This window comes from Ambystoma mexicanum, chromosome 14 (genome assembly GCF_040938575.1).
Source record: "Ambystoma mexicanum isolate Mex_15411 chromosome 14, UKY_AmexF1_1, whole genome shotgun sequence".
Lineage (NCBI taxonomy): Eukaryota > Metazoa > Chordata > Amphibia > Caudata > Ambystomatidae > Ambystoma > Ambystoma mexicanum.
Genome location: NC_090940.1, coordinates 173,956,244 through 173,972,984, shown reverse-complemented (window position 1 = coordinate 173,972,984; position 16,741 = coordinate 173,956,244). Strand labels below are relative to the sequence as shown.

Sequence of the window (16,741 nt, the reverse complement as noted above, 5' to 3'; positions counted from 1 at the left end):
CTTAAATATGGTCCATTCGTAACAATTTATCTGATCGGAAAATGTGTAGATTTTGTAAAGTTGAAGGAGAAATTGAAACCTTATTGTATTTATTGTTAATCTGTACATCTTTACGGAAAGAGAGACTTGAATATTTTGCTAAATTTGTTAGTGATCCATCTTGGGTAAAAAGAGATGTGATTTGGTATGAAATGTTAGATGGTACTTTCATGCCTTTTAAAGGTTAATGTGATTGCCTTTCTGAAGAATATCTGTTGCGTAACATAGAATTCCAGTCACATGAGGTATGGATGAAATATGTTATGCAACATAGAATTCTAGTCACATGAGGTATCTGTTTATTTAAATATTCTTGCTGGTGTTAATTCAAATGACAATTGTACATTTTGAAGACAGGTTGTATTATAACTAGGTTTTTATTTATGTGTAGATTGAAATCGGGAAATATTTCCTCTAATCTATTTAGTTTGATGCGTTGAAATATGTAGAGTTCAATCTGCTAAATTTTATTGTGAATACTCTGAATGTTTAATGAATTGTATGTATGATATGATTTGATGATCTGTTTTAAAAATCTTGTTTCAATTTTGTAAAGGTTTTTATAAACCAATAAACAAATACTGAAAAAAAGTATACCTGGTGAGGGGTGTTGGGGGAGTGCAAAAGGGGCTGATGAACATGTAAGGCAAGCAAACATGTCAAGACTCACACTGGTCGCAGTTTCTGACTTAATGACAAAACTAGGATCAATCCAGTTTTCCTGACCGAAAGCATATTTGAGATGAGATATATTGCTAATATTGGAAATGTACTCGAAATTGTGTGAACTGTGAAATCGGGATAAGTACCCTGCTTAGCTAATCTAAAGCCTCTGTCGCCCTCTTAGGAGTACCTTCTGGTTCAGAGAATACATGGCCTGAAATGAGGTTAGCTGTCCCGAAGAACCAATGCAACCTTAAATTTAAAATACTTGATCTTCTGTGAAGTATGCTAACGTTTCTGTGCAGTTTGTGACGAGAAGTGATGGTCGCATGGGTTCTTCATAACCTCATTTCAGGTATTTTCTCAACTAGAAGGTACTCCGAAGATTCAATGCGAGGGGGAGATATCAGCTTACGAATAGCTAAACATGTTACTTGTACTGAAAGGACAGCCACCCTCCAAAGTTTGAATGTAGCATGAGTGCGGATTGGCTGGGTTCCTGGATAAATGGCTTGGATCCTAATGCTTAAGTCAAGTTGACCACTGGAACAGAATTTGGCAAGGAAAAAAGACTCCTCATCTAGCTACTTCCAGCGACCGGAGGTGCCTGCCGAGTGACTGCTGCTGTGCGCACCCTTTCTTCAATGCGACAGTTGTTCCAAAGATGACCTCTCCATCCCTTGGTCTGGTTGGACCAATCGGTCTTAAGAAGACTTGCATTTTGAGCCATCGTACAACAAACTGCAACCTTCCAGGCTGGAAATCGCCAATATCACGGGACCTTGAGCCTGAGTGCTGCGTATAGTGTTTTGAGGAACAAATCTCTCTGAAACTTTGGACTCCTTCTGATCCACTGTTCTTAATCTAGTGTCCTGGAAAAAGTGCCAAAATCACAGAGCCTCGAGAAGCGGCGAAGAATACTTTGCTAGGAGCCTTTCCACTCGACTGCTGCAAAATCTATTCAGTGACCTTAAGACCAAGAATTCAGTGACCGCGGTCTTGTAACTGCTGCATCGTGACGGCGTCCGCCTGTATCATCTTCACTGCTGAGGTACTATGGCACTCGAGGTAAAACGTACCCAGAGTTGTTGTTCTGCTCCTGTGTGGCTAGGGTGGTGATTCATACATGTGGGAGTTTTTTTTCATACATGTTCTCCCAGGCCCAATGCTTGTGTGCATTCAGAGAGCCTTCTATGAATTCCCTGAACACTTTTACCAACTGCAAAGTATTGTACTGAACTTGTTAGAGAAGACATTCTTGAACTCTGACTTTCTTACAGTTGTGCCTGCTCCTGTTCTGCCTACAGCTGGCCACTGGGCCACCAATGTCCCCTTCTGGCTCTGAGAACATGCATGTCTAGATAGGGAAGAACTGCTAAAGCATAAGGCCTCCGTGAAGAAAGCCCTTACTTGCTAATGTTAGTAGTGTAACTGTATTATTCATGAAACAGAATAAGTTACATAGTTTACTACACAATGTTTTTACTTACCTTGAATTGCATACTGCCATTCCACAAGTCTTTTACACTGTGGCATTCCTCAACAAAAGCATTGTATTGGTTTTTATACTGCGTTTATTGCATATGGTTGTACTTACCTTTCTAAAGACTTCTTTGCCTATGTATATATAAAATAGACAATTATTTTTACATAACTCTTAGTGTAGAAAAATCTTTGGACCATATGTATACTACAAGTTCTTTGTACTGTCCTATAGCCCTCTCTCCCTCCTAAGAGGAGCTTGGCTGCTCTGCCATTGCTAACTTACCTTGAGTGGTACAGGCCTATACTAAGAGCTGAAGTTCTATTGCTCAAGGGATAATCTTAAGTCATACATAGGTGGACTTTAGGAATACTGTCCTAACAACCAAGGTGCAAAATTTCAAGTAGCAAGCTACAAGCCAGCCATAAATAAGTCAATTGCCACCTCAATGTTATGCATACGCACAGCGCACAATGTCATGCTCACCAGGAGCCAAATATCACTATCCAATGGTTAGTGTCGAGTGCAAATTTTGCATCTTGGTGTTAATATTCCCTGTATTTCACTGTATCTTGAAACCATCGAGCTCGCCCATAAGAGTTTAATTTGGATGCTATCCTATTGCCGTCATTTGGTAAACTGTATGCTGGAAAACCTGTTTGACTGGAAATGCGTATTAACATTTTGATTTGAAATTATTTCAAATACTACAGAACAAACATGAAATTGAATTTACTGTAATTTGAGACTAAACCTCATTGATTAAAAAAAGTTTATCACAAATACTATATTGAACAATACTGTTTGGCTAAATATTTTCCGGATGTTCTTTAAATGTAGACCTGTGAAACTTTACCCATGCATATTTGAGGAATGGCAGTCGGATCTACTGGGAACCTTCCCCTTTGTTTAACTGACACCGGAGTTATTTGGTTCTTAATTTACACCACTGATTTGTTCATGTTTCTTGAACATGCATATTTTGAGACCTCAAAGCAATTATCATATCTGGTTGCTTTTCAGAAACAGGGACTTGAATCTGCAATGGTAACAATCACGTTAGCTTACATGTAGAAATTGAGATGTTTTACAGAGGATTACAAAATAAACTATGCACAACTTCTAATGTGGATATGTATGGGTGCATTATTAGTTTTAGCAATTTAAACCAGCAGTACGTATACCAGATAAAATGGGCTTCAACAGGACTCGGAAGTACGAATAGAGATGAGGGAGGAGCACACATCACCCCATTCTTGACCTCTCAAGCTCCAACGCAAAGGTTTTTGACTTCCTGCAAGGAAATGCAACTTTAAACCAAATATTATATGAATTCCAAACCTAAAACAAAGGAAATGTTTTTTTCATAAGTCTATTGGGGTTTAAAAGGGATGGGCTTAAATCCCAGTAAACTGTTTTGGTTTCGGAGAAGCCAATAGGCCAACTTAATGAAATGTGAATTCAGTTACTACCAACAAAATTTCCCTTCTTCCCACCCATATTTATTACTCTTTTGTACAGTTACCTCTGATTTAACTTGGTAAATGCCTTGCTGGAATTATTCATATTTGTTTTTAAATAAACATTGCAATGCGCCAAATCAGATCCCTTCAAACTGTTACTCTTGCCTGTACAGTTTTATTCTCTCCAGTCTCTGCCAGCCTCCATGTAGCTCTTTAAGGCAAGACATGAATTGGTAGATATGATGGTGTCTATGTAGTTTCTCCTCATCACATTGGGGAAAGTGGGCTGCTTGCCCTATTTGGGGACAGCCACTACCCCTTAACTTTCAAAGGAGGGGGTTGGGCTGGTGGAGAGAGCACCCCCAACCTCAGGTTAGATGGCAGCACCTGGACTGTATGTTTTGGATGAAACAGATGTTACTCTTATTAGACCCAGGTAATTTTCTCATTATTCGTTACGGACCATTCCCCCCACCCCCTCTAATATTACTGCAAATTAAGGTTACATTAAAATGCAAGTTCACATTGTGTGAAAAATAGCATATGTTATTAACTGCTCTGATGTGGTCAGCATATATAATTCACAAAATGTTTTGAAATAGGCACATAATCTAGAAATGTAGTATTTCTGAATAAAGACAAAATAGTTACCAAAAGTATTCATTATACCTTTTCACAAAAATGTTCATCTTGGCTGCTAGATATGAGGCAGGCATTTCACCTTGTGATTTTTAATACCGTCATGCCCCCTACTTTCTGTTGGTAAAAGGGTTATGGAGAATATTTTGTTGGTTGTGTACAGGACTGTAATATGTGATCTAATCTGTTCAGAGTTTGACAATGTTGAGCTAACTTCAGATGTTTTGGTCCTTGCATCCTCTTGAAAGTGTTATACCTTGAGGTGTTAATGAACACGTTGGTTAATGTATATGGTTTGTGGCAGGTCGCTGCCTCACTACGGATGGAAAATGCCTAACTCCAGTAGCTGATGTTGATGGTTTCATATACGTATCCATTCGATAAAAAAATAAACGGCGCAGGGGTGTGGGTGGGAAGGGGGTGGATTTGTACAACTTTGTCAAAAAAAGTTACATATTGTTGATTCTGTGGCTGCCCTGAAAACTACAGATGTATGCAGCATGGATGTTTTGATGCCATACTAGAGATTGTCATAAAGCTTTTGACGTTTGATTTACAGATGTTCTCTGCAGGAATGCAGCTGCCCACAATGGATGAGATCAACAAGAAGGAAGTTTCCATAAAGGAAGCAATGAACTACAAATTCAATGATCAGGACATCGAGGACGTGAGTTTAATCAGGCACTACTGGGGAAAGAAGCTACCCTAGGATTAACAGTGGCTACCCTGGAAATGTCCAGCCTTTCAGTCAATTGTGGAAATCTCTTGAGATGCTAGGCTTCACATGGTCAACATAAGTACCTGAGGGACTGGGGGGTTGGGGGGGTGGGTGCAAGACACTATTCAAAATAATCCCAATACATCATAAAAACATTTCTGTCTACGAAGGACTAGCATAACCTCACTTTCTGTATGCGGGCCCACTACCAGAGGTTAGACGCCCAACAAAATGTTGAGGTGGTGGGGGGGTGCAGGGGTGTGGATGGGGAGACTAAGGGAGACCACAAAATCCAACAAACGGGCGTGCCCCACATGGGCCTGCACAATTATATACATTGTCCTAAAGACACAACCCAACCTTGGTATGTGGAAGGCCCTAGATATAGTAGTCGGCACCTAACACATATAGGTAGGGGATGGAAGAATAAGGGAAACCAACAAACTTATCAGTGAGGAAACCTGCACTAAAAATTTGGTTTTGTGGTTGAGCATGTCCCTTTTACTTCCAGTGCCTATAGTTGTGTGTGGGAGGGGGTTACCTTTGAGGCCTTACATGAGATGAATGTTTCTAACCTCCTTTTCCGAGCTCCATCCATGGAGACCAAAGCCACCAGTGGCTTAATTGCATTGGGGACATTTAATAGATACTCCTTGTCCATGAACTTTTTCTTTTCCTTTTTCGACCCAGATTGTGAAAGAGAAAGACCGCTTCAGGAAGGCTCCTTCCAACTATGCCATGAAGAAAACACAGCTCATGAAAGAAAAGGTAATTTGGGTTATTGGAGTCCATCCTTTCAGCAGAGCTTTGACCTCTCAATCCGGTAACTTGGTCCTGTCGGGTAGTTATTTAGCACCTTTTATGGGAGATTAATTTAAAGTGCTAAAATACAGGCCGCAGAGGTAAACCTACACACATTTGAAATTTCAGGCAATTATCAAATATTTGAAATATTTGCGCTTCATTTCTTCTCTCTTGAGATGTTCTGTGTAAAAGATGTATTCTAATTGTCTGTGAGGAGAAAAGTCCTAAACTACACTGTTAGGGCAGTTTTTCTGGTGTCCTAAGGACTTAGTAAAACCATTCTGCTGAGGCAGTACAAGACTATACCACCTGTGTTCAGGGTAGCGTAGACCGAGCAGCCAGGCTTACCATAGGAGCGAGAGAGGGCTGTAGTATCAGTGTTGGGCAAAGTTTGAATGCAGTACCCTCTGGGAACACTACAAACAAATATGACTAAAGGTGTAAGCAAACCAACCTTTGGTATAAGTCTGTACTACACAGTTTTGGTAGCATGTTGAGCAGCCAGACTTATCTCAAGAGGGCAATGTGAGCAGTAGTGATGTTACATTGAGGTCTACAATCACAGGTGTTCAAATAAGCTCTTATACTCAAGGTTTCTTGGATAAATACTTATCAGTCAGTTATAAAACATTCATTAGAAGGAGGCAATCGTATAGTAACACACAAATATACTTCAATACTGTACACTCTCAGGCAACCCTTTTGGGATGGCCCACAGGCACAACCTACACCCACAGGTGACTTTAGTAACAAGGGTGCCAGGGACATTAATATCTTACTGTTGGCATTCAGAATATTTTTCGAGGAGTAAAAGGAAAAGGTTATCGGAACATGAAAGGTTACAATTTTTCTTAGACAGTGCAAATATGTAGAGTTAACCAGAAGAGTCAATTCAGTAGGCTAGACCAAAGTCAATGGGCTAAAGTCTTGGATAGGATAAAGCGGTTCTGGTAAGTAAACGGAAAAGTCTCTGCACAAGTTCTCAGAAGTAGTTTGTAGAAAGAAGAATCATGTTGGGTCACAAGCTGATTAGGCCTGTGAGTTGCAAAAGTTTCAAGCACTTTCACCGCAAGAGGCAAGTACTCTCTTGTTTTACAGTACCTTACAATGAAGAAAAAGAGGCAGCTGATGACTTCTGTTCCTGGCAGTTCCTGCAGATCTTGCTGTTCCTGGACCTCAGTCGTGGGGACAAGAGGGATGACGTCGGGGGACTCCTACACTAGGACGGTCAAAAGCTTGCAACTGGCAGACTTCAATTTCAGTGGCTGTAAGTAATGCACACAAACTGATGTCCCTCTCCCTGGTTCTACGGTTTTCTGCACCAACTTTGAGTAAATTCAACCAGCTCTGAGATGGGAGTCCAGGTGGCTTACTGTCGAGTTGATTGGCCCACTAACTCAAAGGGAGAAGTCGTCCTTGCAGTGACTTCTCTGTCGATGCGAACTTGGAGATTCGGACATGCAGCAGGGCTTCACCAGGCAAACCAACAGTCCAGGAGTTGCAACAGCCGTCCTCTTCAAGCTCTTCTTCAGTTCCTTCGTCCAGTGGTCGACTATGCCTTTCAAACCAAGAGAATCGCTTTTTATTCAGTTCTCTCCCATTCATTCCAGCCCAGCTGCTACTCACCCAGCAGGGTGGCTGTCCTTGCTGGACAGTCAGCCAGCCAATCACCACAGAGTGCATTTGGGTCTCCTAGGAGACTAAGCACAGGGAGTTTCGGGTACCTCCCTCACTTTCTGCCTACCCCAGAAACTCGGGCGCCGGCGGCAGTTTTCACTCCTGAAGCACACCAAAGGCGAATGAACAAAGGGGCCAAGCCTGGTTTGGTGCGCAGAGAAACTCTAGAAGACCTTTCCACAAAGAAATGGCAAACAACGACCGGGACCGGTTTTAACAAAGGAGGATCAGACGCCATCTTGAAAAACATGGCTACCGTGATTCAACATTACCGGAGCTACGAACAGTTCGCAGTCGGGAAAAATCATGGTAGTTTGCTGTAAAACCACTGCCACCAGCCATTCTGAGAGGGGGAAGGGTAGCATTTGAATGCTACAGGGATACTAAGTAACCCCTCCAGCACTCTATTGTAAGATTGGGTGTGCTGGGTCTCAGAATTTAAAAAGACTAGTAAAGTCAATTTCACTTTACTTACTCTGGGGAAACAGTAGTTTATCCCAGAAAAGGTAGTCAAACCTTGGGAAAGCCTGAAAGGCTTCCCTGTGTCACTGCACTGAGGGTGCTGTGTGACACAAATGAAAAAGATGCCTATGGAGTTGGTTAGACTCCATAACCAAATGAAACACAAGAGTAAAACACATATCAAAATACATGAGTGGGAAAAAAGGTCACACTCTCTCCAGGTAAAAGAACAAGTCCTCAAAATCCAGCAAAGTTGCTGGGGGGTCCTCTAAGGTGAAGGGAATTAGCACATTTTTGAGCATTCTCCCTACCTAACAATCAGTACAATTAAATTGTAATAAACATGGTCCAAAGAAACATGAACACTGTGTGATGTAAAATAAATGGTTTGTTTAAATACACATAGGCCAAGATAAATCTTGAGGGGATTTTAGGGGAGGGGGCAGATGAGTACTATCACATTATATATATCCACAATTATAAAAGCACAACACTATGCTTAAAGGTGCACAGACCAAAGCATATAACCTTATTTTGAACACCTAACAGTAGTTCTAGGGAAGTCAATAGTTACTTTGGATTACTTACAGTAATACAAGGGTAGTAGACCCTAACAGTTGTACCCTGACACTCGGCAAGAAATCACATAGCAAGTCAACTGGGCAATGTACTTTTCAGAATAGTGGAACACTTATTCCAGTAACAGTATAAACCTATAACTCTGATTCAGGATAACCGTTATTAGAAGGGAGCTGGACCTTGGGGTATAATATTCAATTACAGTTGCTTTACTGTTCAGACTAAGGGAAGCAGTAACTCTAACTTACTTTAGGATAACAGTTATGCTCGAGGTACATAAAACCTATATACTTTTGTAAGGTGCTACCAGCAACCTAAAAGGTAAGTAGGCAGGTAAGTATGACCTAGGCAGACTTGTTCTGGACAGAATAACAGCAAGTCAGGGGAAGCAAGACTCAATTGGGGATACTCCTACAATTATCCTAACAGGAAAACTAAAGTGTAACCAACAGTGTTACTTTTGGGAAGAGGGGAAACAAATTTACAGGTGAGTAAGTTAACCCTTTACCTGCTTTCTGTTAAAATGACGAAACAGTGTCTAAGAAAGTAAGACTTTAAGAAAACTTATTTAAGAAGGCACACAGCTTATTCAAGGGAAGTAAATCCTATATATACTTTTCAGAATGGCAAAACATATTTAAGGTAAGACTCAGTTTAAAGTTACCAAGTAACTAATTTACTTTAAATTAAAACTTGTTTTACTTTTCAAGGCATACTCATCAAAGTATCCAGCCCTTCCCAATTCTAGTACATTAGTTCTTTCAGAGGCAGAAGAGGGACCCTAGCGGTCTAGGAGCCAGCTGTAGCAGGGTGAGATAGGGCTCAGTTGCAGGAAAAGTTCAGAGTTCCAGAGGAAAACTGTTCAAACAAAGTATTTTACTTTAGAGTTAGTTGAGGGTCCAGGTACTTCAGAGAAGACACCCTAGGAGGATTCCAGCAGTGGGCCTGGGTGAACTTGACAAGAGACCTCCCAATCGCATAAAACCTCAGCACAGCAAATTTTGTAGCAGAAAGACTTCAGGATCTGCAGCCAAAAACCTGGTCGTTGAATTCCTTCATCAAGAAGACAGAAGACCGGACACTGGAAGGACATTTGCAGCAAGGATTACGGGCGAGGCTCTAGTCAAGGTTTTCCTTGCAGCTGGATGTGGCTCTGGGATTTGGTGCCATTTCAGGAGCACAGAAGACAGAATATCGCTGGTCGGATTTACGTTGTTTGCAGGCCCAGCACTCTGGTGAGGGGACTTTTCAGACTCGATTCACGTCCCTGGGTCCAGCAGGATGCCCACATAGCAGGAATTCTGACGACTGCACAGCTCAAAGTCTCAAGGTACCAGGGTATTGGGGTATTGCAGCCCACGCAAGTTTGCAGCTTGGTGTGTGATGGCTCAAAATGCAGGTCTTCTTGAGTCTAGTGGGTCTCACCAGGCCCTCGGTCGTTGTTTTCGGAGTCCCCAGGACGATTGGAAGGAAGGGTAACAGCAGACTCTGGTTACACAGCAGGCTTTCTGGTTGCTGGAAATTCTCAGCTGCGGTTTCTTCATATTACTCATCGGTTTTGGTTCCAGTGGTCGACTACCTCTTCAGCTTGCTTCCAGGATCAGACTTTTATGCAATAACCCAGCCAATCAAACAGCCTTACAACATTCAAAATTTGGGGGAAGGGGTTGGTAATCCTTTCAGGACAGCCAGCCTCCCACTTTGAACTGGATTCTCACATGCTGGCTGGAAGACAAAGGACTGCAGAGTTCTGGACTCCTTCCTCCCTTCACAGACACTCTGGAGCCTGGGCGGGGAGTCAACAGGACCCCCGCCGAATATATAAATCACACTAAGGAATTTCCCGCCCTGGATGCCAGGGGAAGGAAGGAACAAGAAAGGACAAGAAATGCTAAAATGGCAAAGGGCCATTTTGGTAAAATGAGCACCCAGGGGTGCCTTTACCGGGCTGTGCAAACAGCCTGCAGTAAAGGTGCACCAAATTAATAAAAAAAAAGTTCACTGCCACCAGCCATTAAAACTAAGCTTGTCCTAGCATGCCCCTAAAAATAGACAACAAACTAGGTGACTTTGCATCCTACGAATCAGGAGAAGGAGCCCAATGGTTGCTTTTCGGTGAAGCATTTGTGAAGGAGATGAACAAATTTGAAGCAACTTTCACAGCACTAGAAACAGCACAAGCCTCCATCCGGAAAGTGTTTTTCCCGGGATAGTTTTTGCAGGGGCTGGCCGACACAGGGCCTTACAAAGAAGGCCTTGAGGCCCGAGGGCGTAATATTGGTTATCGAGACAGCAAGATGCCTTTTTCCCCCCAACAGAGGACAAGGGTATAGAGGACGAAGAGGTCGAGGATATTACAGGCAGCAAGCAATTACATCAGGTGAGAGCGCGCAGCACAAACTACCCTCCGGTAGGAGGGAGGACAACTTTTTATAAGCAATTGGCGTGAGCTGTCTTTCGACATGTGGGTTCTGCAAACCATAGTGGTGTTGAGGCTAGAATTTATGAAGACACCCAAGCAGTCGCGTCCTTCCCTCATGCATTTGCATATAGTGTGCAGAAAGCGTCCTGTTAGATGCAGAACTACAGTTGCTAGCACAGAAAAAAGCGATAGAAAGGTCGGGCACATGAACGCTAGGCTTTCAGAGCAACATGTTCTTAGTTCACTGCAAAGACAAAGTATGCTCAATAATAAATCTGAAACTAAACAGTTGGCTGCTTGAAGGACATTTTAAGATGGAGGGGATCCATCTTCTGGGCAATCTGCTCAGGAAGGACTGGTTAGCGTGACTAGACCTAAAAGATGCATACAGAACGGTACCCATAGCAGCAGAGCATCGTCCCTTTTTGAGGTTCATCTGGAATAGACAGACCTCCCCTCAGTAGTCTCCCCTTTTGGCCTCGTCTCAGCTCCATGGGCTTTTATCAAACTGATGAGGCCAGTAGCAGCGCTCAGAGAACAACTAATTCGGATGATCATATACTTAGCCGACATCCTGCTCGTGGCAAGCGACAGAGAAAGGCTCACCAAGTGGGTGATCTCGACTGTAATGGGGTTAGGTTTCCTAGCAAATGAAGAAAGAAGAAAAATCCACCCTAGCACCAAGCAAGAGGGCGGAATTCTTAGGATTTGTGATAGATACATGGAAGGCGATGTTAGAACTACCCGTACCCAAGATGAGGGCGATAAAGAAAAATCTGAGTAGCTGTCAAGAGTCTGGTTATCGCTTCGGAATCTAGTCAGAGTAGTGGGCCTACTCACGGAATCTACTCAAGCGATCTTTCCTGGCCCCTTACACTACCGAGCCGTACAGATGCTCAAATTCAAATACTTCCAAAAGGTGTTAGTACCGCTAGACGAAGACAGCAAGTCAGAACTGCTATGGTGGCTTCACAACGTGGAAGCGTGGAACGGCAGAGCTATTTTGGGGATGTTCCAGAGCTCATCAGTCAGGCGCCAGCAAGTCAGGCTGGGGAGCAAGATGTGGTCAAACAGGGGGGGAAATGTGGTCGCAGGCAGTGCTCGATCTACATATCAACTGCCTAGAGCTGCAAGCAGGCTTATTGCAGTGAAAGCGTTTGGCAAAGAGAGAGCGCCTTGTTGTGTCCTTCGGCTGGACAACATTTCAGCAATATTTCTGATGCTTGTTAATCTGCTTAGAATCATATGTTGTGCATATAGTCCGACATCCAGTGGTAACCGTGGAGTATTGCATCTGGTCTTTTGAGAATCAAAAGGGGGCGTTGACATGGGCGTGCCTGTAACACTATTCCTACGTGACGTGTAGTGTAACCAAAATCCCTTGCGCGTCAAGGTCCCTCAGATTGTTTTTTTCCACCCAGCCTACTGCTTGTCTTATGCGGAGCTCGGCCAGAGACATTGCTATTGTTATCCTTCGACCTTTCGCTATATATTAATAAAGTTAATGAATATTATCCTACCGTCCTTTCATGGACGGCTGTTTCCAGATCTCCATGAAGCCGGTTCTACGGATATTCGCAAGGTGTTCCGGTCAGCGCAGCCCCCCCACCCTCCCTCCGACTAACCTACTCAAAAAGATAGTGTACAAGATGCACCAGGAACCAGTCGCCATGATATTTGGAGCCCCCATGTTGGCCTGCCAACCCTGGTTCGCTCATCTGATGCAGATGACTATCTCCTCCAGTGAAACTACCTGCCCATACAACATGTCTCACGACAAAGGGGAGCCACTTCACCCATGCCTGCAAACATTGAACTTAGCGGCCTGGCTCCTGACGTCACAGTTCGGACACCTACAGCTCCCTCAGAGATGCATGGACATAAGAAAGCGAGAAAACCTAACACCGGATATTGCTATTCCAGTAAATCTAAACGCTTTATATGGTGCAATAACAAGAGCATCAATCCCTTTGACTGCTCTCCTACTCGTATTGTACCTGACTGAATTGCTTGACTCGGGCCTGGTTTTTAATTCACTTAAGGTTCACTTAGTTGCTCTCTCAGCCTACACTACGTCACAACAAATAGTGTCATGGTGGAAGATACCAGTTAAGGCTTTCATGGAAGGGGTCAAGAGGATTCACCCTCCCCCAACCACCCCCAATTTCAAATCCAGCTCCCGGGTGGGACCTGAATGTGGTATTAACCAGACTTATGGGGTCTCCATTTGAGCCTATGCATATGGCAGGTCTCAACGATCTTACCTATAAGACAGCCTTCCTAGTGGCTATCACTTCTATAAGAATTATTGGTGAACTACAGGTCCTTTCAGTTCTAGACCCTTTCGTTACAGTTCAGAGAAGGTGGTTCTGTGCACTCATCCTCGTTTTGCCCCTAAATTTATCTCCAGGTTCCATGTGAAGCAATCAATAGAACTGCCTACTTTCTTCCAGAACCCTACTAATATGGCCGAAAGAAGCCTACACACATTAGATGTACGTAGGGCAGTTATGTTTTACCTGGACAGAACTAAACCACTGAAAAAGACAAACCCATTTTTCGTTTCAGTGGCAGCTGGTAGCAATCTCTAGATGGATTATCAAATGCATCACTGTTACACCCTTGCGAAGAGAGAACTGCCCTTCAAGCCTAGAGCACACACACTACTCGGGACACTGGGGCTTCCATAGCTTTCATTGCTAATGTTCCCCTTGAGTCCATTTGCAAAGTGGCAACCTGGAGTTCTGTACACACCTTTACAAAACACTATTGCCTAGACACTCACTCTAGGTCTGATTCTCAGGTGGGACAAGCAGTACTAAGACATATTTTCACTACTGTTCCTTCTCACAACCCACCTCCAACTCCAGGTACTGCTTGCTAGTCTATGCACAGCATGTGATTCTAAGCAGATTAACAAGCATCTGTAAAAGCATTTCTGATGATTGTATATGCTTAGATTCACATGCGCCCACCCTTCCTCCCCGCTCGGATGGAAGGAAGGAACATAGACATCTTACTACTGCTGTCTTTTCTGTACTCTCTCACGATAGTCCTAAGGCTCCCCCACGGCAGAAAAAATACAATCGGAGGGACCTCGGCGCGTGAGGGATTTTGGTACCCTACACATCACGTAGGGATAGTGTTACAGGCATGCCCATGTCGACGTCCCCTTTCGATTCTCGAAAGACAAGATGCAATACTCTGCGGTTACCACTGGATGTCGAACTATATGCACAGATGTGAATCTTATGCAGATGCAATCATCAAAGGCTTTTACGGCAATTAATGCATGTCACATAAACAAGCTGGGGCGGGACCAAATCCTAGATGCTAGCGGAGCTAGCCAAAGACTTCTGGTATGTCTGCCTGGAGAAAAAGATCACAGTAATGGCTGAGTATCTGCCGGGAGTTCAGAACACACTAGCAGATTGGAATGTCTATCTGCAAGACTCAAGCGACTGGAAATTACTCAAGTCCGTATTCGATAGGTTACAGCAAGTGTGGGGACTGTTCATTACAGATCTCTTCACATCGAGGCTCAACGTCCAGCTGCCGACAGACTTCAGTTTGAAGTTGGATCCGGGGGCAATTGGGACAAAAGCCTACCTACACAGCTGGACAGGGTGAGTCATTACGCTTCCCCCCCCCATTCGTGATGCAGGCAAGTGTACTAGCAAAAGTGCACAGAGACAGAGCAGATATAGTGTTAGTGACACCAGAATGGAGATCACAAGCCTAGTTTCCAGTTCTGATGGGAATTTCTTTGGATTTCCCCCGAGGATTCCTCAGCGAGCAGATCTCCGTACGGATCCATCTGTGTCTGCGCATCCACTAGTGCAGGAACAAACTCTAGCCTTGATCGCAGGCAAAATATCGGGCGCAGATGGTGTTTGCCAGGAGCTACAGAGCTCATTGAAGTGTCCTGAGCTCCGTCCACCATTAAGAGCTATAGTACCGCTTCATATGCTTGGGAGTTGTGGTGCAGGAGGAGGGATTTTCCTCCTGTTTCAGTCCCTATAGTACAAGTGATTAATTTTCTACCCAGTCAAGAGAGGGCTTTCAGAACAGGAGTATATAGACCAGCCATATCAGCCGTACACGAGTTATACGACGGCACACCAGAAGGAGAACATCCAGCTGTAGCTAGATTGATTAATGGACGGAAAGTGAGCAAACTTTCATAAATCGGCCGAATTATTCTTCCCTGTGGGATGTTAACATGGTGCTAAACCTTTTTGAACAATGGCCGCGTAACAACCTGTCGCCGAAACAGCTATCCGGTAAGCTGGTGACCCTACTTTGTCTAGTATCCTGTAGGTGTGTTTCAGATGTAAAAGCGTTAGACAGGAAAGTATTTTACCCAGAGGGAGTGGTGTTTAGTATTGTGCAGCGTGTTAAGCAAGATTGTATGTAGTAACCATGTGGTAGATTACACCAGCCTTGGCCGCTTGGCAATAGGGAACCCAACCTTTGGTATAGGTCTGTACTACATAAGTTGGTAGAGTTACTGAGCAGCCAGACGTGTATCAAGAGTGGTCATTGTGAGCTGTAGAGGTGTAACCTAGAGATTCACAGGGACAAGTATTCAAATAACACTTATACTTAGTGCACCCTGATGTGACTTCAATAGTTAGGACACGGTGGACATTAAAATATCACTTTAACACTTAAATGCAATACTGAGGTTGTGGAAAAAAGGAAAAGGTTAGGGAAGGAAACAAAGGTTAACAAGTTTCTCTGAACAGGTAAGTACTTTACAATCCCCCCAATGAAGTATAGGTTAACCCTTTCACAGCTATACAAGTAATTTATATGACTTCTGAGGGACAGATAAACGCAAAGTCAAAGGGTCAGAAGAGTGTGCAGGGTGCCAGGACAGCCAATGTCAAATTGAACAAAGTCTAGGGGCGCTGAGGCACTTCTTGTGGATGGCACAAGTATTGCACAATGTTTTATATAGTGTTTTGTAGAAAAGAATCGCGGTTGGCCCACAAGCTGGGAGGCTTGTGAGAAGCAAAGACGCAAGCAACTCTGAAAAGGGCAGCTAATGCAAGTCTCCACTGATGGCAAGCAAGCTACAGGCAACAAGAGGTAAGTACCCCTAGTTAGACAGTACCTTAGATCTGAAGAAAGGGATCCAGCTGGCTTCTGTTCTGGTTGCACTCCTGCAGTTCCTGGGCCTCAGTCGTGGGGACAAGAGGGAGGACATCTGTAGGACTCCTGCAGTTCGAATGTCTTCGGCGGCAGTGGACTTGCGCCAGATCAGCGGCACTCGCGGTTTCAGCTACCAACAAAAAGGACCACTGCGGTTCTTGGACACCTTGTGGGCTCCCCTTGCTTCTGGGGTCCAGCACTCTGTTGAGGTGGCTCAAGCTTGGGTAGTCCTGTTTTGAGTGAGTCTGGAGGATCACCCTGAAGCTCAGGTCCAGCTTAAAGACGATGTACTCGTTCCTGGTGTTCCTGTCCTCTGGCACCCGGTTCCAACAGCAAAGTACAGCCAGCAGGGAGAGGTGTTCCAGTCAAGTTAGTCTTGGGGTCAGTTGGCCCCACCAACCCAAGGGAAGAAGTCCTCTGTTCCGGGCTTCTCTAGTCGATAGGAAAATTGGAGCTTCAGCACGGCAGCAGGGCTTCACCAGGCAAACCAACGGTCCACAAGGGTGCAGCAGCTTCTCTTCCAGTTTCTTTGGTCTGTTTGTCCAGTGGTCGACTTTGCATTCTCTCAAGACACCTCCCCTTTTTATGCAGGTTTCTCCCATTCATTCGCAGCCTAGCTGTCACTCTCACAGCAG

At 43.9% G+C, this 16,741-nt stretch overlaps 1 protein-coding gene across 1 annotated transcript in view; it reads left to right on the top strand.

Moving 5' to 3' along the window:
• The window catches only part of RTF1 (RTF1 homolog, Paf1/RNA polymerase II complex component), a 956,198-nt gene that overhangs the window by 657,663 nt on the left and 281,794 nt on the right, over nt 1-16,741 (top strand). Inside the window, exons 11-12 of the mRNA XM_069638847.1 lie at nt 4,847-4,954; nt 5,696-5,773. Of these exons, the coding sequence (XP_069494948.1) occupies nt 4,847-4,954; nt 5,696-5,773 (186 nt within the window). The remainder of the gene's footprint in view (nt 1-4,846; nt 4,955-5,695; nt 5,774-16,741) is intronic.